Source organism: Boeremia exigua, assembly GCF_020726555.1.
Source record: "Boeremia exigua strain MPI-SDFR-AT-0100 chromosome Unknown C7974scaffold_5, whole genome shotgun sequence".
Classification (NCBI taxonomy): Eukaryota; Fungi; Ascomycota; class Dothideomycetes; order Pleosporales; family Didymellaceae; genus Boeremia; species Boeremia exigua.
This window is the reverse complement of record NW_025763522.1, coordinates 2,539,893-2,564,207: the sequence shown is the minus strand read 5'-3', so window position 1 is coordinate 2,564,207 and position 24,315 is coordinate 2,539,893. Positions and strand designations below refer to the sequence as shown.

The 24,315-nt window shown below is 49.7% G+C and overlaps 12 protein-coding genes across 12 annotated transcripts; 4 read left to right on the top strand and 8 right to left on the bottom strand.

Moving 5' to 3' along the window:
- Positions 1 to 2,321: 2,321 nt before the first annotated feature.
- On the bottom strand, positions 2,322 to 4,250 carry C7974DRAFT_393512 (acetyltransferase). The gene has a single exon (XM_046141781.1). It carries the CDS (start codon positions 4,001 to 4,003, stop codon positions 2,564 to 2,566), a length of 1,440 nt encoding a protein of 479 aa, XP_045998587.1. The 5' UTR covers positions 4,004 to 4,250; the 3' UTR covers positions 2,322 to 2,563.
- A 700-nt stretch (positions 4,251 to 4,950) lies between these two features.
- C7974DRAFT_412782 (uncharacterized protein) lies at positions 4,951 to 5,799 on the top strand (the record flags this gene model as incomplete). The annotated part of the gene is made up of 1 exon (XM_046143675.1): positions 4,951 to 5,799. One exon carries the CDS (start codon positions 4,951 to 4,953, stop codon positions 5,797 to 5,799), a length of 849 nt encoding a protein of 282 aa, XP_045998586.1.
- Positions 5,800 to 6,048: 249 nt separating this feature from the next.
- On the bottom strand, positions 6,049 to 6,330 carry C7974DRAFT_273760 (kinase-like domain-containing protein; the record flags this gene model as incomplete). The annotated part of the gene is made up of 1 exon (XM_046137555.1): positions 6,049 to 6,330. A coding segment is annotated over one exon (282 nt), but the record flags the coding sequence as incomplete, so codon positions are not given.
- Positions 6,201 to 7,715, bottom strand: C7974DRAFT_393508 (uncharacterized protein). Its single transcript, XM_046141780.1, has one exon. The coding sequence runs from the start codon at positions 7,411 to 7,413 to the stop codon at positions 6,601 to 6,603; it is 813 nt and encodes a 270-aa protein (XP_045998584.1). The 5' UTR covers positions 7,414 to 7,715; the 3' UTR covers positions 6,201 to 6,600.
- Positions 7,716 to 7,817: 102 nt separating this feature from the next.
- Positions 7,818 to 9,839, bottom strand: C7974DRAFT_178262 (uncharacterized protein). Its single transcript, XM_046136313.1, has one exon. It carries the CDS (start codon positions 9,563 to 9,565, stop codon positions 7,886 to 7,888), a length of 1,680 nt encoding a protein of 559 aa, XP_045998583.1. The 5' UTR covers positions 9,566 to 9,839; the 3' UTR covers positions 7,818 to 7,885.
- On the top strand, positions 9,790 to 10,969 carry C7974DRAFT_178255 (uncharacterized protein). The gene is made up of 4 exons (XM_046136312.1): positions 9,790 to 10,037; positions 10,087 to 10,467; positions 10,519 to 10,657; positions 10,716 to 10,969. Exons 1-4 carry the CDS (start codon positions 10,014 to 10,016, stop codon positions 10,901 to 10,903), a joined length of 732 nt encoding a protein of 243 aa, XP_045998582.1. The 5' UTR covers positions 9,790 to 10,013; the 3' UTR covers positions 10,904 to 10,969.
- Positions 10,970 to 11,035: 66 nt separating this feature from the next.
- On the bottom strand, positions 11,036 to 13,310 carry C7974DRAFT_424085 (fungal-specific transcription factor domain-containing protein; the record flags this gene model as incomplete). Its single annotated transcript, XM_046144409.1, has 2 exons — positions 13,152 to 13,310; positions 11,036 to 13,099 (listed from the first exon to the last, which is right to left on the bottom strand). The coding sequence occupies exons 1-2, from the start codon at positions 13,212 to 13,214 to the stop codon at positions 11,036 to 11,038; spliced, it is 2,127 nt and encodes a 708-aa protein (XP_045998581.1). The 5' UTR covers positions 13,215 to 13,310.
- A 111-nt stretch (positions 13,311 to 13,421) lies between these two features.
- On the top strand, positions 13,422 to 16,049 carry C7974DRAFT_358496 (proline permease PrnB). The gene is made up of 4 exons (XM_046139641.1): positions 13,422 to 14,237; positions 14,290 to 14,879; positions 14,926 to 15,528; positions 15,618 to 16,049. The coding sequence occupies exons 1-3, from the start codon at positions 13,766 to 13,768 to the stop codon at positions 15,526 to 15,528; spliced, it is 1,665 nt and encodes a 554-aa protein (XP_045998580.1). The 5' UTR covers positions 13,422 to 13,765; the 3' UTR covers positions 15,618 to 16,049.
- On the bottom strand, positions 16,039 to 16,986 carry C7974DRAFT_424083 (uncharacterized protein; the record flags this gene model as incomplete). Its single annotated transcript, XM_046144408.1, has 1 exon — positions 16,039 to 16,986. The coding sequence occupies one exon, from the start codon at positions 16,984 to 16,986 to the stop codon at positions 16,039 to 16,041; it is 948 nt and encodes a 315-aa protein (XP_045998579.1).
- A 1,150-nt stretch (positions 16,987 to 18,136) lies between these two features.
- C7974DRAFT_358491 (glycosyl hydrolase) lies at positions 18,137 to 19,905 on the bottom strand (the record flags this gene model as incomplete). The annotated part of the gene is made up of 2 exons (XM_046139640.1): positions 19,609 to 19,905; positions 18,137 to 19,500 (listed from the first exon to the last, which is right to left on the bottom strand). The coding sequence occupies exons 1-2, from the start codon at positions 19,757 to 19,759 to the stop codon at positions 18,137 to 18,139; spliced, it is 1,515 nt and encodes a 504-aa protein (XP_045998578.1). The 5' UTR covers positions 19,760 to 19,905.
- A 297-nt stretch (positions 19,906 to 20,202) lies between these two features.
- Positions 20,203 to 21,914, top strand: C7974DRAFT_358487 (maltose permease; the record flags this gene model as incomplete). The annotated part of the gene is made up of 4 exons (XM_046139639.1): positions 20,203 to 20,278; positions 20,330 to 20,745; positions 20,798 to 21,210; positions 21,260 to 21,914. 4 exons carry the CDS (start codon positions 20,203 to 20,205, stop codon positions 21,912 to 21,914), a joined length of 1,560 nt encoding a protein of 519 aa, XP_045998577.1.
- A 179-nt stretch (positions 21,915 to 22,093) lies between these two features.
- Positions 22,094 to 23,951, bottom strand: C7974DRAFT_308974 (uncharacterized protein; the record flags this gene model as incomplete). The annotated part of the gene is made up of 3 exons (XM_046138199.1): positions 22,094 to 22,261; positions 22,312 to 23,808; positions 23,868 to 23,951. 3 exons carry the CDS (start codon positions 23,949 to 23,951, stop codon positions 22,094 to 22,096), a joined length of 1,749 nt encoding a protein of 582 aa, XP_045998576.1.
- Between the last annotated feature and the right edge of the window lie 364 nt (positions 23,952 to 24,315).

Below are 24,315 nucleotides of genomic sequence, written 5' to 3'. Positions count from 1 at the left end.
CCTATTAACGCGGAACCTAGCTAACGACTAGCCTAGCTATAAGCTAGCTGCCCTTTAGTAAGGTCCCTTTAAAGTTATTAAAGAAGTTAGTTACTCGTACCGCTTAAGGTTGCCTACTAGCTTAAAGATATATAATGTTTTTGCACTAGACGTCTTGTGCAAAGACCTGCATAATCTACTGCCTAGTTAACCTATACCGAAGCCCCTAGGCACTCCTATAAATAGGGTAGAGAAGTAGGAAGTATAAGAGATCTTAGGCAGCTAGATAAAGCGTTACTAGTTAGAATACTGTACTAGCTAGGTTAGACACAACCTAGACCTAACTTAGTATCCTGCTGCTAATTTTAAGCACGCGCCTTATAAGTTGCAAGTATATTATTAGAAGTACCTATAATAGCCTAGCCCTCTGCCTAAACTCTTATAGTAGTTGTTAACCTAGCAAGAAGAGCAGTAGGTATAGGAAAAACAGTAAGGTTAATTATAACAAAGGAAATCTATAGTATTAGGCGCCTCTAGTTTAAACCTGTCCTGCAAACGCCTAAAACAAAGGAAACATTAATATATATTAGAGCTATAACGTAGCTAGGTCGGGCAAGTCTTCTAACTAGAGTTCCTTGTTAGACAGGTTAGAAGGGATATTAGAGAGCTCGCTCTCTTCGTCCCCTCTGTCTAGCATCTTAAGGTTATCTTGTTATGCTACTCTGCCTCGCGCACAACAACTACCTCTACTACGCTGCGAACCGCGACCCTAACTCCTACTAGCAGCAGAACCACTTCCTTAAGCAGACGCCCCAGCCTTATATGTCTGCTAAAGGTCTGCTACTACCTTCCTTAACGCCTAGACCTCCTCTGTTAGGATACCTACCTCCTTAGTAAGCCTCTCTAACATCTCTTAAGCCTATGCATTATAGGCAGGTTGCGTGTAGAAGTAGTGTAGAAGAATACTAGTTGCTAACACCTTCTTAAGTTATGCAGTTGCTACTTGCATAATACTAGAAAGCTTAAGCGCTGCCTAATAAACATTGCGCTATATATCTGCGCGCACCTTCTCTATAGCAGCAGCTTCCCTAGCTAAAATCCCCTCTTTATCCTCTACTAATGCCTTAACCTACGCGTTAAGCGCCTCCTTAAGAGCGGTATACTTAGGACTAATATAAATTAGAACTTTTCTAGGTTAGTATATAGTTATAAGTAGGATAAGGATATTATAATATTACTAGTTAATACTTCTTATTCTGCTATATGCAGTATGCATACTAGGATAAGGTTCTCGAATTAAACTTCTATTTAATCTAATTGCCCTTTGCTAGGGCACGCATAGAACGAAGGTAGATAACCTAATAGGCTACCGCAAGAGCGCTAGGAGGGACTAGTATTAGCATAGTAACTAAGAAACAAGCCTAGGGAAGGATTAGCAGAGGCCTAAGTTAAAATTAAGGACGTTAACTTATAGCAGAAAGTAGTGTCTGTTAGAGAATATTAGTATACAGGCGCGATTGTTTACACCTTGCTGCTAGCTTAGGCGCTAAGCCTAGTTAGTTATACTAGGGACGCGAAATTGCTATATAAACGGTATTATAGACCTATAAGCCCTCTAACTTAGCTAGGTGCAGCCTTATTAGCTGCTGCTAAGCGCGCGCCGCATATAAATGCAGGGTCCTTTATTAATATTTATATAGCAAATAAACAATAATAAGGCATAAACAAAGAGATAGCAAGGCAGGGCAGAGCTAGCTTAGAACTAAGTTAGTGCAGGGATAAGCGCAAGGCTAATTAACTATATTAGGGATAATATAGCTATAAAGGAGGGGGGTAATATAAGAATTAACTATTAATATCTTGAATCTTATAAACAAGATACTACCTAACTTAAATAACCTCTAACTTAGCTCTAGCTTGATCCTAAATTAAGTCTTAGACATATCTATAGCTATCTAGAACCAACACCCCTCTAACTTAGTCCTGACTTACCCCTATTAACATTTCTTATCTATCTATAGCTAACTAAGACTTGTAGGTATAAAAGGCAGGCTTGTAGCAGTCTTAGGATAGATAGTTTTTAAGTATTCTTCGTACAAGACCTATAGGAATAAGATTCTCCCTAGTTATCGACTTTCCTAGTGCTCCTATATACCTCGTAGTAGAATCGGAACCGTATCGGAGGATCTTATTACCTGCGTCGTTATAGCTATAGTAATAAATAATTAGGTTTAGAGTAAAACTAAGGCTAGAAAGTTCTACTTATTTAATATACCTAGTGCAAATAGTATAGAGATTAAGACGCTAGATCTTATAATCCTTATTAATAGTAGTATCCTAGAGGTGCATATAAATAATAGATTTATGCTTAGTACTTAGGTCTAGAGCTAGTCTTATAGAAGAAGATAAAGTTATTTTTAGAGACGTAACAATTTAGGAAGGTCTAGTTAATGCTTGCCTAGAGCATAGCATCTAATACAATTGTGTATAAGAAAGGATAGACAAGTAAGGGGTAAGCATAACCCCTCCTCTAACTATAATATCTCAACAGCTACAACTTGCATCCCCTGTTTCCTCTCTTCTATCACCCGACGTACGTTGCAAACTGGCACCACTCTGCACTGTTACAAAGTCTCTGTGTTTCTACATCCCGCAAACACATCGCTACAGCCACGCTACCTTTGTCATCCTTTGGCATGATGTACATTAACGACTCAACAGGCACGAATCCTGGTCTCCTTACGGTAATTGGTCTGCCCAAGTCCAGTCCGAAAGTCCATTTGTATGCCTGTATTTTCGTCCACGAGCTGAGCATGATGTCTGCATTTGCTTTGCACCTAGCGGTGAAGCTGATATTACGGATATGTTCAGGCGACTGCGATAAATAGGTCAACAACGACCGTGTTCGGTGTGCCACATCTGACGTATTAATATCGACTTGCTGACGTAACGTTGCTGCGACGTGCCCAAGTGGGAGGCTCAAGAGGTCAGCAAGTGTAAGATGCGTGTACGCCATATTTTGGAGTATCCCGGGGTAAGCCGCATCGATGTTGAGGTAGCGTCTGGCATCAACCGCGCGAGCGAATGTGATGGATTGATCGGGCGGAAGACGCTCTTGTCGTACACGCAGAACGGACTGATAAATGAATGCTGAAAGAGCGTCATCGGTCGAGACGAAGCCCGCAGATCCTCCTGGCAGCTCACTCATTGCTTGCTGCTTGAGCTCTTCTAGCGAGGACGAGGCGAAGTTGAAATAGTTCCAAGAACACTTTGGTGAACTGCTTGGCATGGTGTCAGCCTGCTTCTTCTCAGAGCTGGCGTCACTGCTGACTACAGGCTCGGAGACCAGCAATTGATCATTGAGCTCAGCGCCGTGACTCCAGCCCGCCTGTCCGCACAATGGAACTAGTCCTTTCCTCGCCATTTTGCCAAGCCTCAATTCCTCTCCGGTCAACTGTTCTCCGGAGCAAATCTTGGAAAACCACTGCATGACTGCCGCTTGACCTAACATGTCACATGTGTTGTGTTGCATGTTGATGCACATGACCAAGCCGCCCCTGATGAAGCTCAGTTGCACCATCATTACCGGCGCAAGCTCATCCGCACTTCCTGAAGACCCCCTTGGGCCGAATCCCAACCCAGCCAGTGTAGGACAAGGCGCCCATCGATCCTCTTGAAGCATGGACATGGGATATCCGGCTGCTTCCATTTGCGCGAAGCTCGGTACTGACTCGTCATTGGTATAGTCTTTGACAAGTAGGCGCGGAGTCTCCTCGAATGGTCGAATCTTATATAATGGCGGAGCGGATGTAGCGGTGTTGACATTGACGACTTGGCCAGCTACCCAAGGGAAATGCTGCGACAGCTTTTTAAGTCCTTTGGATATGATCTCGACGAGTGGCGACGGCAATTGCGTATCTGAGCGAGAAAAGACGAACGCGAGCTGTGTGTAAAGTTTGAACAGCGCAGGCTGTGCTCCCATCAAGTCGATGTCCAGATCCATTGTGATTGTCGAAGATTGCATACCTTAGACCATCAGATTGTCAGTTGTATGCGTCTTGTTCACGGCACTTTCCAAGATGCAAAGAAGTGGATGGGCTCTCGAGGTGGACTTTGTTCAAGGGCAACATGTACTTTATCGCTCAAAGAGCGAAGTGAACCCTGTTGTCCTACATGACATCAGGCGTTGATGACAGCCGATGGAACAACAGCGGACGTGCAATATTGATTGAGGTGAGCCACGATTGCTCGAAGTGAGTCACTGTGGCTTGTGGGTGTTTGCACATGCAATTTTGCGCGATTTCGCGCGATTTCCGCCTGTGCAGGCTCTCCCTTTCGGTCCTAGTTAAAGTGGATCCAACCGCAGCGAGACCCCTCGTAATGCAGCACCAACTTGGATAATATGCTGTTTGCGACCACCACAACATCTCGATCCACCAAGCATCTTGCGAATTCTCTCATTAGGTATGTAGGCCCTGCCCTGTGTCACAGACTTCTGAATAAACGTCCAGCAACATAGCCGTTTAGGCCTTGCAAGTCACGCGACTGGTATTACACACGCTGGTCGATCGTAACTCTGCAATTACATAGGGACCTCTCCATGCTTCTGCTAACAATACCGGATTCGGCTGCCGTTTGCGACCCTGTATCAGATCTCCTTTGTCGTCGCGCTCTCAAAATAAGAGGATTTGGCTGTTTGCCGCATAGCCGACTGACACGAATGGCTCAGACAGCCCGCCGTGAACGTTGCTGACAAGGTAATGTCATGCACTGATCACTAGCCACCGCTCTGACTACTGCGTGCAAAGCGTGCAAGGGCACGGTATGTCGTCATAACTAAAGTAGGTATAGTAGGGCTTGTAGGTACACCAACTTTAATCAGCAGCTTGTCGGACGAGTTCACCAGGCTTTCCAACGTTGCATGCAGATCCAACCTCACCACAAAATCCTAACGACCGAGAGGTAGACCTGATGTCTATTATCCCTATCGCTGTCACTGGAGCGACCGGTGGCGTTGGCGGATTCGTCGCGCGCAACCTCGTCGCGCGCCAGCTTCCACAGCGGCTTCTCGTCCGCGATCCCAGCAAAGCGCCGAAACTGCCTCATAGCGAGGTGTATCAATTCAGCTACAGTGACCATATCGCCATCAGTGCAGCGCTGAGGGGTGTACATACCCTCTTTATGGTCTCAGCCTCGGAAAGCACGGAGCGCCTCGACCAGCACCGCTCGTTCGTTGACGCGGCTGTCCAAGCTGGCGTGCAGCACATCGTTTATACATCCTACGTAGCCGCTGCGCCTGACGCCATCTTCACTCTCGCACGCGATCACTATACAACTGAGGAGTACATCAAGGCCAGCGGAATGCGCTGGACTTTCCTGCGCGACAGTATGTACACCGACTTCATGGACTCCCTTGTCGGACCTGATGGCGTTATTCGCGGCCCGTCCGGTAGTGGTCGCGTCTCAATCGTCGCCCGTGAGGACGTCGCCCGCCTTGCCGCTGCTGTGCTCGCTGACCCAGATCGGCACGCTGGAACCACCTATGATGTCACTGGGCGCGAGGCGCTCTCCATGTCAGACGTTGCCGCGACTATCAGTGCGATCCGCGGCCGCGACGTTCGCTTCCACGATGAGACTATTGCAGAGGCCTATGCCTCCCGCGCAAGCTACGGTGCCCCAGACTGGCAGGTCGAAGCCTGGGTCAGCACCTATCTCGCTATACGTAGTAACGTTATGGCGCCAGTTTCTAATGCGATTGAAACCGTTACTGGCTGCGCACCGATGACACTCGCTGAATACTTGACCGCCAACCCTGGATAATGCATAGCTCATGCGAAGTTAATGTACCTGAGGATTGTTAATATTAAATTCGTTTCGTTGATTGTTCTAATACGCCTATGCCGCCTAGAAAGCCATCATACTGATAGCATCAAAGGCTGCAGGGGCTGTGCTTGCTATCACAACGTGATATCAGCAGAGATTGACCTAGTCTATTCACTGTTTCAACGGTGGTATGAGACATTTGATTCCAGTTCGTTTGTCTTGTCGATGACGGAGGCTCCCAGACAGCTCGCCGACCAGCAGGGCATATAGAATAATGTCCAGGCTCCACACGTCGACCTTCTCGCCAGCGTACTTCTCGCCCTTGAGCATCTCCAGGGCGCAGTCGCACGCAGTGCCGCACCATGTCTGCAGGTAGTTGCTCTTGCCCTCGTACTCGCGCGTGAGGCCAAGGTCGCACGGCTTGACGTCGCCGTGCTTGTCCAGCAGGATGTCCTCGAGCTTTAGAACGCGATGCACGCAGGCCTTGCTGTGGACACAGGTGATGGCACCGACGAGCTCCAATGTGATGCGTCATTCCAGAATCGCGGCTGCACCAACTTCCGGGAAGGAGAATTAGAGCGTAGATTCGAACTAGCTGTGAAGGATCCAGTGCAGCATTTGAGGCACAAAGTCGCACAAGGATGTGATGCTAATTTTGTGCACTTCGTGAGTGCAGTTAAGCTGTAACTACTTATTAATCACCCTAACCCTAACCCGTCATTCTCATAGACGACCTGTTGGGTACGCCGCACCGATGCTATGCGTTAGCTTAACGTGCCGCCCTCCTGTAGCGCTCAGTTATCTCGACGTGTATCCGCCGTCAACCATTAATGCACTTCCCGTGACAAAGCTACTCCTTCCACCCGCAAGATACAGCACGCCATCCGCAATCTCCTTCGGCGCACCCATTCTCTTCATCGGCACCGCGCTCTCGACGCGTTCTTCCATTGCCTTCAACACCTCTGGATTCTTCGTTGTCATCGGCGTCTCCGTGTAGCCAGGGCAGATTGCATTGACCCTCAATCCTCTATGCGCATAATCTTCCGACGCCGTTCGAGTGAGCCCAATAACAGCATGCTTGGCCGTGGTATACGCTGTCGATAGCGTGATGCCCACCACGCCCTGTATCGAGCTGAAATTCACGATGGACCCGCGCTGAAGCGGCCGACCATCAATGCTGGATACAATGGGCTCCTGATCCAGCATGATCGCTGCCGCGGCACGCAAAACGTAGAATGTCCCGTTCAGATTGATATCGAGTACTCTTTTCCAGTCGTCCGTCTTTGCGTACGCAGTGCCGCCGGCGTGCTTGATGGCGATGCCAGCCGCGTTGACTACGTAATCAAGCCGGCCAAACTTTCCCGCGGCGTCGTTGACGGCGCGCGTCACCTCTGCTTCGTCGGCGATATTGAGTGCGTATGTCAAGACCTTGCATGGGCTGTTTCGGTGAACTTTGGCGATTTCGGCCTTTGTGGCTTCAAGACCCTCGCCGTTGATGTCGAGGATCGCAACGCCGGCTGCTCCTTCCTGCGCGAAGGCTATTGCGCAGGCAGTGCCTATACCGAAAGGTGAACCTGCACCTGTGACAAGAGCGTAGCCTGGAACGTCCATCTTGATAGACTTGATAGGCCGACAGATGTTTACAGGTTCTTGCAGGAGTAATGTTGTTACTGGGAGTGTTTGAAAGTCAGGTTGGGTGAGAGGAGAATGTGCCCTTCATTAACAAGTACTGAACACTCGCACCTTTAAAAAGAGTCATCGCGAAATGTTGCTCTAATTGGAGGGAGTGTGCAAAGCTGCCGTACGATGATCCGCGGTTTGTGCGTTCCCCACCCGATTCGCCCGGGGACGCTTTCCTATTTCTCTGGGCTAATGACGTACAACAGATAGTCCCGACGAAACCATGTTTTAGCAAGTGACTTCTACTGGAAATTCTATTCTGGAGTAGTACTCCAGGTAATTCTCCATGGCCGTAAATAACAATGAGTCAATACAAGGATGCGATTTGGATCAATGTCATGTCCCACTGCACTCAATACATGTGCTAGGATGATTTGAACTATATATCTACAATTCGTACTATCTATGCAAATACAAGTCCTTTATAACCCGATGTCCTACACTCCTCACACCTCCTGCGGTACTCGATCGCGCTACCAGTGTATCGCGCAGGGTGATAGCTCCTCTGAGTCTTACCTTCGACATTCTTGTTGACGCCTGTCATCCAGCTATCGACCTCGTTGATCAAGCCGCCTTTGCTACACTCACAAACATGCTCTGTCCATGCGTCGACTGCCTCCTGCGTCGGCTCAACAGATGTGTGATTGTTGTCCTTACAGTACTGAAGCAGGTTCTCAATGACCTGCACTGCATGCTCGATGCTTCGCGTGGCATTGCCAAAGGGCTGATGAGGACCGAGCGTCATAAACATGTTCGGCATTGAAGGCACTGTGATGCCGAGGAAGGTATGGGGCTTGTGGTCAGGCCAGATAGCTCTCTTGCCCTCCTTACTATCACTGCTGGCGATAAGGGGCCGATCGTCCTTGCCATGCCATTCAATTGCATTGAAAGCGCCGGTGATCGCATCGAAGCCAGTGGCGTAAATCAGAACGTCCAGCTCGTGTTTCTTGCCATCTGACGTGTTAATGCCGTCTGCCACGATGCCTGTAATTGGGGTCTTCTGCAAGTCGACTAAGTTGATGTTCGGTTCGTTGTACGCCTCAAAGTAGCCGCTCTCGAGCGGAACCCGTCTCGTCCCAAACCCATGGTTTTTGGGTACAAGGCTCTCTGCCGTCTCAGGATCGTGCACTCGCTGACGAATTTTCTGCGCCATATACTTCGAGTACAATTCGTTCGCTTGTCGGTCAGTGTACGTATCGCTGAAAACCCCCAGCCACTTGCCAAAGCCAGGCGCATTGTACATCTTCTCCCAAAGCGCGAGACGCTCTTCATGTGTCACGTCGGCAGATTTGCGAGGATCGGCTTGGTGCATGAAGCATGTCGAAGTCTCCGCGCATGTCTTGAAAACAGCGTCGTACTCGGTTCGGTAGATATCCATCTGCTCGGTAGTGACTTCGAAGTTGCGCAGTGGCGCTGACCAATTTGCCGTTCTTTGGAAAACGCTGAGAGACCTGAAACCCGGTTGCTGTGAGACAGCTGTGATTGTTTGGATGCCAGTGGCGCCAGTCCCAATGATGCCAATGCGCTTGTTCGCAAAGTCGCGGCTTATATCTAGATCCGATGGCCATCGCGAGGTGTGGAAAGCTTCGCCCTGGAAATTTTGAATCCCAGGGATAGCAGGCAATGTAGGCGCAGACAAGAAACCCAGGCAACTAAGGAAGAATCGCGTTGTGTATTCCTTGCCGTCAGCGTCTACAAACAACCAGGTATGGTCTTTGTCGTTCCAACGGGCAGTCTTGATCTGAGTATTGAATTGGATGTCCTTGTACATGTCGTGCTTCTCCGCAACGCGCTTGATGTATTTGTGCGTCTCAGGTTGCGGGGAGAACGCCTCCTTCCAGTGCCACTCGTCCAGAAGTTCCTTGTCGAACGAGAAACTGTATGAAAGAGACTCAGAGTCGAACCGACATCCAGGGTATTGGTTCCAGTACCACGTCCCGCCGACATCGGGCGCATTGTCGAGAATCTTAACGCGCCATTCGGGGAAACGCTTTCGAATATGGTACAGGCTACATATACCAGAGAGTCCAGCACCAATGATGAGGACGTCGTAGTCAGGGCCTGCCTGTGCAATTGAAGGCATATTGATAATTGGGCAGATTTCGTGCAGAAGATGGAAGTGTCGTGGTTATGAACACGCGTCCATAGATCCAAGTATTTGAAAGAAGATCTTTCAGTTTCTGCCTCGTAGACGAAAAAATGCACTGCGAGTGGTCCGAACTATTCCGGATGACAAGCCCAAATCCGTCAGGCCACTGCATGACCTTCTGCAAACCTCTCCCTATGTCAATGTTCAAGTATTGCCCCGCACTACCTGACATGCGAGATAAGTGATGGTGCGGGGAGATCTGGTGGAAGAGGAAGGTTTCCGCGAACGCTCCATACTATTGTTCGGCCTTCCGATTGGCCAGACCCGTGCACGGGGAACAGACCTTGACGACGCACCTTTTTATGCCGAATACTTGTATTTCCCCAAGCACAAACTGTGTAGTTGAGGACCGCTATCTACTCTCTCGCTCCCATTGTCAGCCATGGGACCATTTCAAGGCAGAGTAGTGAGTCGCGTCTAGGTAAATCTGTTATCATGCACTAACCACTGTCAAGTACGCTGTGACTGGTGCTTCTTCAGGCATGGGCCTTGCAACCGCAAAGCTTCTAGCCTCCTGTGGTGCTTCTGTTTCATTGGCTGACATCAACGAAGCTGGTCTGAAATCTGCTATTGTGTCGCTCAATGAGTTTCAGGAACACATGTACACTGTCGTGGATGTATGCGGTGGCGAACAGGTTAATGCATGGATCAAGTCTACTGTTGACAAATACGGAAAGCTTGATGGCGCCGTCAATATGGCTGGCGTTATAACCAAAGCCACGCCAGTCAAGGATTTGACGGACGCTGACTGGGATTTCTCTTTCGCAGTCAACGCCAAGGGCGTGTTCAATTGTCTGCGGGCGCAGCTGAACGCTACGCGGGATGGCGGCAGTATAGTCAGTCTATCCAAAAAAGCTTTGCTATCCGGGATCTGACCAGTGGTGTAGGTTTGTGCTGCTAGTGTTTTTGGACAGTTCGGTGCGCCCGGTAACGCCGCATACTGTGCCACTAAGGCAACCGTGATAGGCTTGTCTCGCACAGCGGCCAAGGAAAATCAAAAGATCAGAATCAACTGTGTGTCGCCAGGTAAGTGTCTGGATCCTCGGTCTGCCTTTCTGTCGACCATTCTTACGATGTGTTGAAGGTTCTGTAAACACACCAATGTCTCAGGGTGAAGATCCTGAGGATGTAAAGCGAGGGCTACAGGTCACAGCTCAGAAGAGACGGGCGGAACCAGTGGAAGTCGCCAACGTGATCGTATTTCTCCTTAGCGATGAGGCTTCTTTCGTTACGGGAGCTGTTTACAACGTTGATGGTGGTTGGGTGTGCTGAGTGTTGTACATAAAGGCGGAGATCAAGAGGCATCGAGGGTGCAGGCTTGCACGTCGATCAACTCGCACGCTTGCAATATACATATGTAATACTGCTACGCCAGAATTCACCGCCGGCTTCGTGCAAGAGGTTCTAGCTAGAATCGTGCGGAGCGCATTCGTTGCGCATGAGGTCCACCCATGTGGTCTGTGATCCACGAGTATTGCGTTTTTGTTCCCATACGTGTTCGATGGTCGTTTTCGCATTGTCGAAGTAGGGTAGTCCGCTTCGGGCCGCTGAGCCTTGGAACCACCGTGCGAACGAAGCCTGTACTGTGGGGTCTTCAGCCTCGCACGCCGCGATGAAAGCTGGCCAAAGCAGCCTGGCGGATCCATAAGTAGCGCCACCTTCTGTAACACCTGAGCGAAGAAGACAATCGCGAATGCCGACAATGTGAGCCTGCAACATATCTGCTTCTACGTCATAGATCCTTCGATAAAAGTAAATCGTCAAGGCATGTTGCATCGCCTGAAGTAAATCATCAAGCATTGGCTCTGCGACTCCAGATGCGTCCATCGAGAAAGCGTCCAATTTTTGGTGTGGTCGATACAGTTGCTTGACATACCGCTCCACGGTTTTTGCACGATTTAAGAACTCCTTCAAGGACAGAGCATCAGCAACATCTTGATGCCTAGCTTCATCTCGCCATTGACCAAGTCTGATTACCAGTGACAACGCGAAAATGTAGGTCTCAGGCACACCAAAGATCTCCGGATACAACGTCTTGGGCCAAAGGCCCGGATTTTGGAGGTGCAAATCATTCTCGCCTTCCTCGCGGCATTTGACTCGCTGCATTCGACTCTCGAGGTCGTTCAGATCTCCAAGATGGAATGATAGGCTGTCGTGACTGTATGCTATCGCGCCACTTGACTCAATCGCTTTGCGAGTATGGCTTCGATGAGCGGAGTTCGTACCGGCAAGGTATACACTCTCGTGAAACATCCTTTCAAACACGTAGCAGTGATGTAGCAGGCGAACTTTTCGTGACTTCTTGCGATTGAGGCCCTTTACCCGGATAAATTTTTCTGCTTCAATAAAATAGCATTCGGCCTGGTCGCGCTTGCCAATAACAAGAGCCACTTGTACCATGCTGAGCAAAGCGATCAGAATATGCTTGTACTTAGCAGGCTTTGGGTGATCGTAGGCTGTCCGAAGCATTAGTCGGACATGCTCGCGGGCGATATTGAGGTACGCATCGCCTTGTTCAACCCAAGAAGAAGATTGGGTTGTGCCACCTAGGCTGAAGGCGCTGATCGACATCGTGGCGTAGAACGCGCAGAGGCTGGCATGATTCAGGCTCTCACCAAGTGTGAGCGCTGCTAGACAGCTCTTCACATGTGGTACAAAGAGCACGTGCCACGGCGTCTTGCTATGTCGGAAGGGCGTGAGAAGGGTGAGCACTGTGGTAGAATAGTGCTTGATCAGATGCACCGCATCGTGAGGTACGTCGCTCTCGACATACGATACCGACAAAGGTCTCAGTGAGCTAGTTTGTCCGAGTCGTGGGTCATACGTTGAAGCACTGAGTGGGAGACCATGTCCTGTACCAGGGAGGGTCTGCACTGATTGGAAGTGGGGAAGATTGACAATGATGTCGCCATCATCAAATACCTCCTGAATACGATCAGAATCGTCGACGTTACTCCACATCGGCAGGGTCAGTGAATTTAGATCCCCACCTGGAAGTTCGATCAGAGAGTGCAGAAGCGACGTGGTTCGCGGCGTCATAGGGTCGTTAGAAAAAGCAAGTGCGTCCATTTCGACTTGGTCGATATCCTGCGAGGGATTCACGTCAAGAATCCAGTCCGGAAAGTCGTCGCTCGTAGGCATCGTGATAGTGGCTGATTTGAACACTCCGAATGGGCCTTGGGAGATGTCTACATTGGCAGATTGTGATGCGGCCTCGCATGCCTCATCGATCTGGTTGAGCTGCTGCATAACTGCTTTCGGCGTTACAGCCGCTATCAGCCATTCGCTCATGCTTTCCCGCTCTTCTTCAGTGAGTAAAGGCCTCCGGAATCGAGATATGCTGGGGTTCGCGGCAACCTCGAAATCGAAGAAGATGCTGATGTCATAGCCCCCACATCGCAAGCTTGCATTGCGGCAAGTGGTACAAGACGGTCGGCCTTCATCGCACTTTGTGTGTCTTGTTCTGCACTACAGCAAGGTTTCAGTATTGGCGACACCATCGGGTCGGGATGTACTGTACGGTTGCACAGCCGCCAAATGAGCGGCTGCGGCCGACGGCTGCGTTCAGGTCTCGTTGTGGCATGCGTCAAGGCATCGAACGTGTCGAAGTTAGAGGAAGGTCATCTCGAGTAGCTCTCACTTCAGCTTTGATGAGACTGATAGCATATCTTGAAGCAAGTGTTGCCGGTGCGAGTTCTAATGGAAACGGCAAGTCACCCCGGGTCGGCTTGACTTCGGTGGCGCTAAATTTCGGCTCTTGCTCGTTATCTGCTCCGTTACCTTCCTTTCAAGAACACCAAGATTTCGGCTCTGCAACTCTATCCCGCGTCTTTACCACCAACTATCTAGTCTACGCCGTAATGCTTGCCACTGAAAGTAAGGTTTTGCCTCGAGATGAAAGCGCCACATCAAGGCCTAGGCAACAAAACCTTGAAAGACCTCCAAGCCATGGCTTATCAGCTCACGAAGGAGCTAACGTGCCATGGCTCTTGATGGGTACAAATTTGTGATGAGATCCGGCGAAGATTATGCTCGAGCCAGTTCTTCAGTACGTTACGTTCAATCTCTGTTGCACATACTAGTCTCTGTTCCTCTTTTTGCTTGCTCTTTAACACAGCCTGTGCTCCATTCAAGATGGATTCACACGAGAAGAATCCCTGCCAAAAGGCTGCCGAGCAGGATCTTTCTCGACTTGAGAGTCATATTGTCGGTACAACGCAGCTCGTTGAGCAGGCTGGAACCCGCAGAGCAATCAAGAGCCGCCATGCCCAGATGATTGCGATTGGTGGCACTATCGGAACAGGTCTCTTCGTGGGCTCAGGTCAAGCCCTTGCCATTGGAGGACCGGGTTTCTTATTTCTTGCTTATACACTCACCTCCCTCCTCGTGTATGGAGTTGTCACTGCTATCATTGAGGTCTGCACCTTCCTCCCAGTGTCTGGGAGTTCCATGGCATACTATGGCGCACGTTTTGCATCACCATCTCTTGGCTTTGCATTGAGCTGGCTCTACGTGTATTCTTTCGGCATTCTTGTGGCCTACGAGATCACTGCGGCGGCCATTGTGATCAACTACTGGCCAAACAACATTCACATAGCTGTGTGGAGTAAGTCTAACATACTATCGCTTTGTCAGGCTACATGTTGACACAAATTCAGTCACAATCATTCTCGTTGTCATCGTAGCTCTCAACTTCTCACCTGTCGGTATCTTCGCCGAATCAGAGTTCTGGTTCGCCGGTATCAAAGTCATCATGCTTGTAGGCCTACTTCTTGTATCTATTATCCTGATGCTAGGCGGAGGACCATCCGGCGACCGCATTGGTTTTCGAACGTGGAACGATCCAGGCGCAATCAAGGAGTATATTATAGGAGGTGCTAGCGGGCGATTCACTGCCTTTCTTTACGTCTGGGTCTTCTCCGGCTTCTCGTTCTACTTCGGACCTGAGCTAATCATCACAACCAGTGGCGAAATGTACCACCCACGCAAGAACCTTCCGATTGCCAGTCGACGCTTCTTCTATCGGCTTGCGTTCTTCTACGTGTTCGGTGCTCTAGCCATTGGCGCAATCTGCCGTTCTGACGCTCAGGGTCTTACATCTGGAGCTGGGAATGCCAATGCGAGTCCTTGGGTCATTGCCATCCGCAATGCCGGCATTTCAGCGCTTCCCTCTATCGTCAATGGCGGAATCCTCACCAGCGCTTGGTCTGCCGGCAATTCTTTTCTGTACATGTCGAGTCGCTCTCTTGTATGTGAAACAGTCTATAACAGCACACGCCACTAACTCCCCGCAGTATTCCGCAGCCCTCGCCGGCAATGCCCCGAAGGTCTTCAAAAGATGCAATTCCTACGGCCTCCCTATCTATGCCGTCAGTGCGACATCACTTTTCTCACTTCTTGCCTACCTCAGCGTCTCCTCTTCCGCAGGTACCGTCTTCAATTGGTTCATCAGCCTCACCAACACCGCAGGGTACACCTCGTGGATCGTATGCTGCATCATCTTCATGCGCTTTCGAAAGGCCTGTACAGCGCAACATAACAGTGTGCCCTACCAGTCGAAGATCCAGCCATACGGTGCCACACCATCCTTTCCCGTTCGTCCCATTGAGCGCATCGACTGCAATGGCATGACTGATATTGGCCTCACAAACCGGACACAGATACGCTGTTTGCCTCACATCCTCTTTCATCCCTGCGGTATCCTGCAAATTGCACACATAGGACACGCAATGGTCGAATGCGAAGTAATGCGCGATTTCATGGCTCACAGTCCTTGCCAATCTTGGGGACCAGAGTGGGTCTTCGTTCTCTCGATATCCATCAGTACACAGCTAGATAGAGGCGTCAGTCAAGACTATAGGGCCCGGGAAGAATGTGCTGCAGTCAGCGGAGTGTAAGTAGGTCACCCTCACTTCAAGCAGTACGTTACTACTGAGTCGTCTGCTACTTTTTGGTGACAATGCATCTTCTGACTACTATCTCTCAGCCACCCAGACGCAGATCGACAACCTCCAGACTTACATGGTACAAGCAAAGTGTTCGAAACACTACAATGAGGCTTTCTTTCACAACAACTTAGCCAGCTCCGTCAGCCCGAAAGGGTTCACAATGATATGTCTAATTGTTATCAATATTCACAGAGACACGAGATATCTGGGATGTTCGTTCCAGTTCCTGCACAAGCTGGCTGTTGACGGGTTTACAGGAGGGGACCCCAAAAAATCTTTAGAAAAGAGGTAAGGGACATGAAAACTGTGAGGGAGAGGGTTTTAACTTCGAAGTAGAGTAGGTGGGATGTTGAGGCACAAGGGAGAGAATGGATTGGCGTGAGATAATATGACATACGATACAGAGCGACGAAGGGCTAGACCACAACACCAATTTCTACTCTAGTGGCCCCGTCAAATCTACTCCAGCGTGTAGTTGTGCTTCCTCAAAAACTCCTCTAAGCCTGTCAACTCCCCGCGCGCATTGTCTCTAGCCCATGCAACCTCCTTCTCCGTATCCGGCCCATAATATCCAAAATCCCGCTGGAACGCCCACATCTCATACAACTGCGTCTGCATCCCCTCAGGCAAGAAACCTTTGAACACCTCATCGGGGACATGCTGATGGCTAACCTTCTTCCCCGTCACTGTCGCCACAATTTTCGCCACCTCATCCATACTCAATATCTCTGCTGCTGCTGCAAACGTCTTTCCGTTATACTCCTCTGGCTTTGCAAGAACAGCACCAACCCACTTCCCCGTCTCCTCAATATCGATGAACGGCATGCGACTGTGTCCGTAGGCGCAGTTTGCTAGCACCCACTCACCCACTTTCTCGCTAGGCATGGGACGCATGAATGGGCCGAGGAAGTTCTGCATGAAGCTCGCCGGGGCGAAGAAAGAACTCTTCACAGGCAGCGAGCGAATGTACACTTCAATCTCGGCTTTGTCGTCAAAGTGCTCGACGTTCTTGTACTGACCCCCACTGAGCATTGTCGGATGCGACATTGAGGAGTAGATAATGTAGGAGACGCCTGCGGCAAGGGCGGCAGTGCAGACAGCTTTTGCCTGGCGCGTTTCAATATCGCGAGTGTTGCCAGTGTATTGGGTCGCGGTCAGGAAGAAAAGAGTGTTTACGCCTTGGAAGGCTGGGGCGAGGGTAGAGATGTCGTCCATGTCAGCGGATACAAGAGACGCGCCGAGAGAAGCCAGAGAGGTCATCTTAGGAGAGATAGTGGAGCGGGCGAGTGCTCGTACATCGTAGCGGGCGCGCAGCTCGGGGTCGGAGAGGACGGTGGAAGCGACGGAGTATCCCTGATTGCCCGTCGCGCCCAGGACTGCAAGGAGGTTTTTCTTGGTGGTTGACATGTTGATGTGTGTATATACACAAACTATCAGAATTCCAGATCCGGTCGTTCAGTGTTGTACCGTAGCAAAATGGGTAAGTAGTGATAAGAGACGCCGATGAGATATAATTGCCCCCTCACCTTCTCTACCCTCCTTTATACCCCAAATTGTTGTCCTCGTTGTTTTAAGTTCCCCTACCGTCTCATCGTCCCACCGCTATCTCCTTTCTCTATAGCCCTATATCTCGGGATTACCAGCCGGACTTAGCACCGCTCCCCTTCTAAACTCCACGCAACCCTACACCAAGCCCGCAGTACCGCCGCCCCTAGACAAAATTCGGTATCCATATCGACGTAAACCACAGTTTGAAAGAGTCTCAATCCTAGACTTTAGATACTATACACTTGGTGGCGTAGGCGGGTAGTGTTCATGGGGGAACGTCTAGCCGGTTCGGAGATGGCGGAGTTAAAGCTACTAGATGGACAATCACTCTTGTAGTAGCTTATAACGCTGTGGAAGCCAAAATTGCTATTGTCCTTATTTTCAAAGTTGCAAGTTATGATAGCTGTGCTCATCTCTTGTCTCTTTAATTGTAGCTCCATTGGCAATCATCCTGCGTACCCCTTCTTCGCTCTGCTCGTTTCTTCTCGCAACATCAGTCACCTCGCGTTCCGGTCCCGCGGAACAACAACCGCTCTATCTATATCCGCCACAACGATGTCTCGACAGCTGGTGTGTAATTCACCTTCGCCAACACACTCACTCACACCCCCAATCTGGAATCTGCCTTGCCCTGTGCGCATCCAGCGGACGGCTTGGACATTGAGATCTTAACGACGTTCCATTCGATCAGCCAATTGTAGTACCTCGCTGATGCGGTCAGCTTGTACAAATACCGTGGTTCAGCTGTCGGCAATCAAGTAGTCATCTTGCGACACTCTTAGACCTGGACCTGTAAAGGCGCGTCCGACCCAAGTCGTACACCTCGATTACGTACGCGGATTATAGTGACCCCACGACCGTACACAGGAGAGCTAACATTACGGCTGCCTTTAAAATCGCAACTCATCCCATCTATGATAGTTTCACACATGCATTACTTTATTGAAGCGTCAAAAATCAGGCACTCGTTATATTTCACTGTTTTTGCCATGATATATTTAGTTCAGTGTTAATCCTCCACTATGAAATTGCTGAATGACACTTTCGCGGTGTGCGTTTCTCCTTGCTCACACACAGCAAATACACCAAACACACTTCCCGTGAAATCCTTTGCGCTCAGTAAAGCAGCATCTGCGCTTCCCACTGTCATCCATTCCTTCCCCTCTTCTAGACGATATGTGAACTCGTATTGCGCTGGACTTGAAACAATGCGCATTTCCACTGCCCTCGTGCTTTGTGGCATAGGATCTGGGTTTACAGCTGTGAAAGTATAATCCTTTGACGCGTCAACGAAATTTACGGAAAGAAGGCGTGTAGCCAAGTCAACGATAATGCTGAGGTGGCGAAGGGGATCCTTATACACTGTGAGACCGGCAACCACGTTTTGAGCCTCGGCCTTGTTGGCTGGAAGACCAACAGTTGTACTGGCAACGCTGTTGACACTGCGTTGACGACGCGCTAGTAGTGCCGTGCCGTGTGAAGATGACAGGTCATTCTTTGTTGGCTGTAGAACGACGCATGTTGGAGAGGAATATGCGTCATATCCCACTGGAAGGTGCAGATATAGATCCGCTACGTTCGGCCGTATTGAGCGAAGTTTGTCTAGGAATGCTGGAGTCGAACCTGGGAGAGTGCGAGTGCTAGCCAAGGACATGCGTGGTTGTTGGATAACGGGCCATTCGTCTATTGGCCAGTCCACTGTGGTAAGGAAAGTTTCACGGCCCATAGGCTGCTTGCCGTTATTCTCCCGGACTCCAAGTACTGCTGCCCACCAATTTCCGCTGGCATCTTGGAAGATCTCACCATGCCCTATGTTCTGGACGTATTCCTCGGTGCCGTCCGCTGTCATAATAGGATTCTGGGGACAGGACTCATAAGGACCCCAAATATCTCTCGCGCGCGCAATGGAAAGCATGTGATGCTCAAAAGTTCCACCTTCGGCTACGAGCAAATAATACCAGCCGTCTTTTTTGTATATGTGGGGACCTTCCGTGTCGCGTTTTGCAAAGCCTGTCCATATCTCGTGCGTGTCGCTCAGGTGTTTTCCGTTGGTGATGTCAATCTCGAACTGTTTAATGGTACAGCTCGGCTGCTTCATTCTATCTATTAACCAAGATCCCTGAATGAAGGCACGACCGTCGTCATCAAAAAACAAGGATGGATCGATACCATAGAATGAAAAGTGCACTGGATCACTCCATTTGTTGGACCAAATATCTCTCGTGGTAATCAGAAAATTGTCTGTCTTCCAATTGTCATGGCCGTGATAGCAGTTGGTGCAGACGATGTAAAAAGCGCCGTCGTTGTAACGAATGGTGGGTGCAAAGAGTCCGCCTGATGCTACCATGGTGTTGCCATCGTCGAGCGGCATAGCTGCAGTCGTCGCATTTTGAAGGTTCAGTTGAGTTGGTCTGTCGATAGCATTGCCTAGTCATTCGTCAGTACGTCTTAGGATCACACTCGAGGGTTTTATCGACGCACCTATGTGTGCCCAATTCTGTAGGTCAACAGATGCGTATATGGGTATGCCAGGGAAGAAATGGAAAGATGACGTCGCGAGGAAGAAAATGCCATCCACGAGCACAACAGACGGATCTGGCGCAAATCCGGGGATGACAGGGTTTCGAAACATGATCAATGGCTATCTGAGAGGATTTTGAAGCAGACAAGTGTAGGTCAATTGAGCAGTTGTCGTGGCTTTTGATCGCACTTGTTGCGGTCATTGCTCTTGGGTAAATCATGCGGCAGCGGTAGCGGCGGGTACATGTGTTCATTGTCGCCGCGGAGAATTGCCTAAAAGCGACTCGTTGACTACGTTGAACTACCGAACAATTCTGGCTAGCTAGCTAGGTAATTCTCCGTGGAGAATTGCAACCCCACACTCTGTTTGAGCACGGACGACGATCGTACAGTAGCGGCTGGACGACTCGCGCCACAATAAGTATGCGCGTATATATACTAAGAATCTTGCTCGTCAACAACACATCTAGAGTCCTCATTCTTATCTATCATTTCATTCGAACGATGTCAGCATCAACCGAAAAGCAACACGGGGCCGAAGGTGTAGGTGAGCCAATGCTAGAGGACGAGTCTCGGCACAAGAGCCCCGGCTTCCGTGAACTCTGGCAACAAAAACGCGTCCTAGGTTTCTGTCGGTACAGTTAGTTTCCGGCTACTTCGAATGCTGACGATTATATGTCAGGTCTTTTAATTTTCCTCTTGCCAGTCAATTTCGGCTACGAACTCGCGTTGGTGGGCAACATCATTGCCATACCCTCGTTCCTTCGGCGATTTGGCGTGAGAACCTCAAGTGGCGTTCTGGAAATCACTGCAAGAGATCAACAAGTGCTCAATGCCTCCACAACGGTGGGCATCTTCGTGGCGGCGTTCAGTGCTGGTTTCATCGCAGACAAAATCGGACGCCGCAAGGTGGTCCTAAGTGGATGCGTACTCTGCATCGTGGGAATCTTCGTTCAAGGCTTCTGCAACTCGATCATGATGCTCTTTGGCGGCAAGCTGATTAGCACGCTTGGGTATGGGCTTGGCCACGCATTGGCACCTGTGTATGTTGCCGAGATCGTACCAGACAATCTTCGTGGCATATGCCTGACTTTAGTGGTGAGATTGGTTTCATAGAAACTGCCCAAGTATTTTATGCTGACTGCCGCAGAATACAATGATAGTTGTTGGTCAGTGGTCCTGCGCCCTTGTCGGTTATGGTGGATCATTTATCAGCAATGATTGGGGGTGGCGCGTGCCTATTTTGACTCAGCTCCTTCCACCAGTCTTGATGATCGTTTTAGGTGCGGCTATTCTTCCTGAGTCGCCATCCTGGCTCATTCTGCATGGACATCGCGACGAGGCCATGGTGGCACTCCGAAAGTTCAATGGACCCGAGTACGATGCGGCGCAAGCTGTCGCAGTGCTGGAAGCAGTCGTACAGAAGGAACGTGACTTGGCAACAGAGGGCGCTTCATACATCGAGTGTTTTCAGGGCGTGAACATGAGGCGTACTCTGATTGTCTGCATGGTATACATTGCCCAGCAGTTCGTAGGAGCCAATTTTGTAGCGGGATATCTACCGTGAGTGGTCCAATTGTACCAAAACGATCTGTGGGACTGACTGTAGTAGATATTACTTCACCGTGGCCGGAGTCAACAATCCGGTAGGCATCGCTCAAGTGAGCTACGCGATTCAGCTTCTCGGAAACTTTGTCTCACTATTCCTCGTGGATCGGATTGGACGTCGCCCGATGATAGTGTATGGGACTTTCGCAATCACAGCTCTGCTACTACTAGTCGGTGGTCTGGGAACCATGGAGAACAGTCAGACTGCATTGAAAGCTGTAGTAGGTTTGATGTCATTCTGGGGATTCCTTTTCCAGCTCACGCTAGGAGCCGTTGCCTATGCCGTCGGTGGGGAGACAGCTACGGCTCGTCTACGCCAGAAAACGTATTCGATCAACGTCATGACGAACACAGCCGCAGCCTGCCTTGTGACGCAGCTTGTACCAATCTTGGTCAATCCCGGCAACGCCAACCTTGGCGCCAAGGTGGCATTTGTCTTTTTCGCCCCATCAGTGTTCTTGTCCGTGTATCTGTTTTTCTGCTTCCCTGAGATGAAGGGTCGTAGCTACCTGGAGCTGGAAGCCATGTTCCAAATGAAGCTTCCTGCGAGAGCTTTCAAAGGTTACCGCTGTGAGATCGAGGTGGCGAACATCACAGAAGAGGGTGGTAAAGAGAAAGCAGTCGCGATTATACACGACGAGGGCCTCACTAGGGTATGAGATCGGTTCTGAGAAACCAAAGAATACAAGTTCGGCAAATCTTGTCTTTCAGCAGTAATCATTAGCCATTATCTGCCCCGTCTGTACTCTACGAGCCGCGCTTCTTGAATTAGCGTTCCAAGTAATCGGATCCTGTACTGGGTCGCCCTGTGTAATCTTTGGTTTCATCAAGAACACTTTTAGAAGCCCCTGTTGATATTGAGCTCCTCGGAAATGCGCGAGTCTAGAAGCGCAAGAACATCAAGAAGTACAAGAAAGAGAGATTTTGCGCGTTCGACAAGTGCTAAGCTATTGACTTCGTGCACAATTTCTAGCAGTGTCACGCCAACCCGGCGGATCTTCTCAACCTGCGCCCTTAATCAGCATCTCATCATCACAGGTATTTTTGGAAGCTTACGCAAGGTTCCCCGTTGAGCTGTAAGCATTCGATTGATGTTTCTTTCAAAACTTGGATCATATCGCTGGCGACTTCGGTCTGCCGAAGCGCGAAAGCTGTCGCATCTTCACTGATCCCAAGTAAACTCGAACACCCATTCTCCTTGAACTTTTGAAGCAACACAAGCCGCAAGCAGTGAAATGTGACAAGAAGATTAGCCTGCTGGACGTTCCTGGTTCTGACAAGTCGTGTGGTAGCGCGCTCGTCCCGAGTCAGTGTTGCAACGTCCGAAATGTTTGCCACTCGTAGATCATCAAGGATACTGACGAACTGAATATGATCGCAGGTAATGGCCACTTGGATGTCCCGCAGAAACGTAGATTGTTTTGTTGAGTTCTGTAAGGCCTTCATTGCGCCTAGCCTCAAGATAAGATCAGAAGCCTTCATCCACAAATCCTGACATAGGTTAAATCCGGTAGCAACGTCACAGCTCTCTACAATCGTGGTAGACGGTAATGAATCCTGGATTGTGCAAGACAGGTATGGCGAGCGAGGATATAGAGTGGTGACCGGTGTGCCCAAGCACATTTCATGAAGAGCGATAGGGCAGTCGTTCAGGATTGCCGCAGATTTGTCGGCCGTGTATATCTGCCAGAAAGTACTTCGTTGTAGGTGCGCTTCCATTGGGTCAAGACCAAGATAGGTCTGCTCGTCGAATAGCCGCATCTCTTGCGTGAGACGCACGGCTTCTCCCAGCACGTGCCAGGATACCCTGGTCTTGCCCACAGCATGAAAGGCATTCGAGTGATAATACCTGATGGCTAGAGAGGTATAATCAGGCTGCTCAATATCTAGATCCTGATAGATCTTCAACATTTCTCGTGAAGCGCGGAGAAAAGGTCGTCCGAAGAGGTCTCTCTCCGGAAACAATGATGAAGGCAGTAAGAAAGAAGTGGCAGCACACAAAGCTGAAAGAAGTGTCCACTTGCGGATCCGTGAAAGGCGCTCACGATTCGATGTAAGTGATGACTGCGGTGTTGGCGCTTCAGACTCGAGTTGTACGTCAAGTAACTGGACAAATGAACGAATGTCAGTCTCGCAGATCACTGGCGCTATAGGAAATAGATGCTCCATATAGAGGTTGATGCAGCGATCTGCAACGGTGTGCAAGGATGTTTCGTGGACGACGGCTGATATACTATCCCTCAAGTCGTCTTGGATTGCCTGGATGGGATTGTGATAGGAATTCGTAAATGAGGGTGTACTTCGAGGAGACCCATTGTCGAATCCTAATGATAGCGCTGGTGTAGAATGAACCATATCGGGTCTGCAGCGTTCCGTATATTCGTTCGTTGATTCAGACCATGGTGTACGCCGACCTGTGTCGGCATCCGTTGATGATCCTTGGTGTGGAACTGTCCTGCGCTTTGGCCCTCTTCGCCCCGGGGTTGTGTTGTAAGAGCATTGAATCCGAGCAGTTGCACAATTAGCGCAGGGTGTCGACACTCCAGCATTGCACTGAGCTCATTCCGAACGTCAGCGGGTCTTTGGTGGTGTGGGACAGTTACCCGACTCACTCTCACTTTTCGGCGTTTGCAAGCGTCGCAAGCTCTTCGTGCGCTTGGAGCTGATGCTCTCACCGGTCGTCTTTCATCGCACATGGTTCTGAATCGCCTTAAATGTGCACAATGATTGGATGTCGAACGGAGAGCAGTGCATTTGATCATGTGAGAGATGGAGCAATTACCCGCGGAGAATTGGTCTATCGTGGATACGCATTGGGCCTAGCGGCGGACTGCGGGGTCGGCAATCATCTCGAAGTCTAGGACCATGACTCTTGGAAATAATCGGCTTGTGATAATGTTAGCAACGGAAATAAAGTGAATGAGCAACTTCCTACATAGTTTAGTAGTTACACTTTTGGTAAACTAACTAGCGCAGTGCATAGGTCTGCCATAGCTTTAACGCTTATCATAATCGCGCCTCGCTAAACATTGAAGTAATACTTCATATTTCTCATTGTTG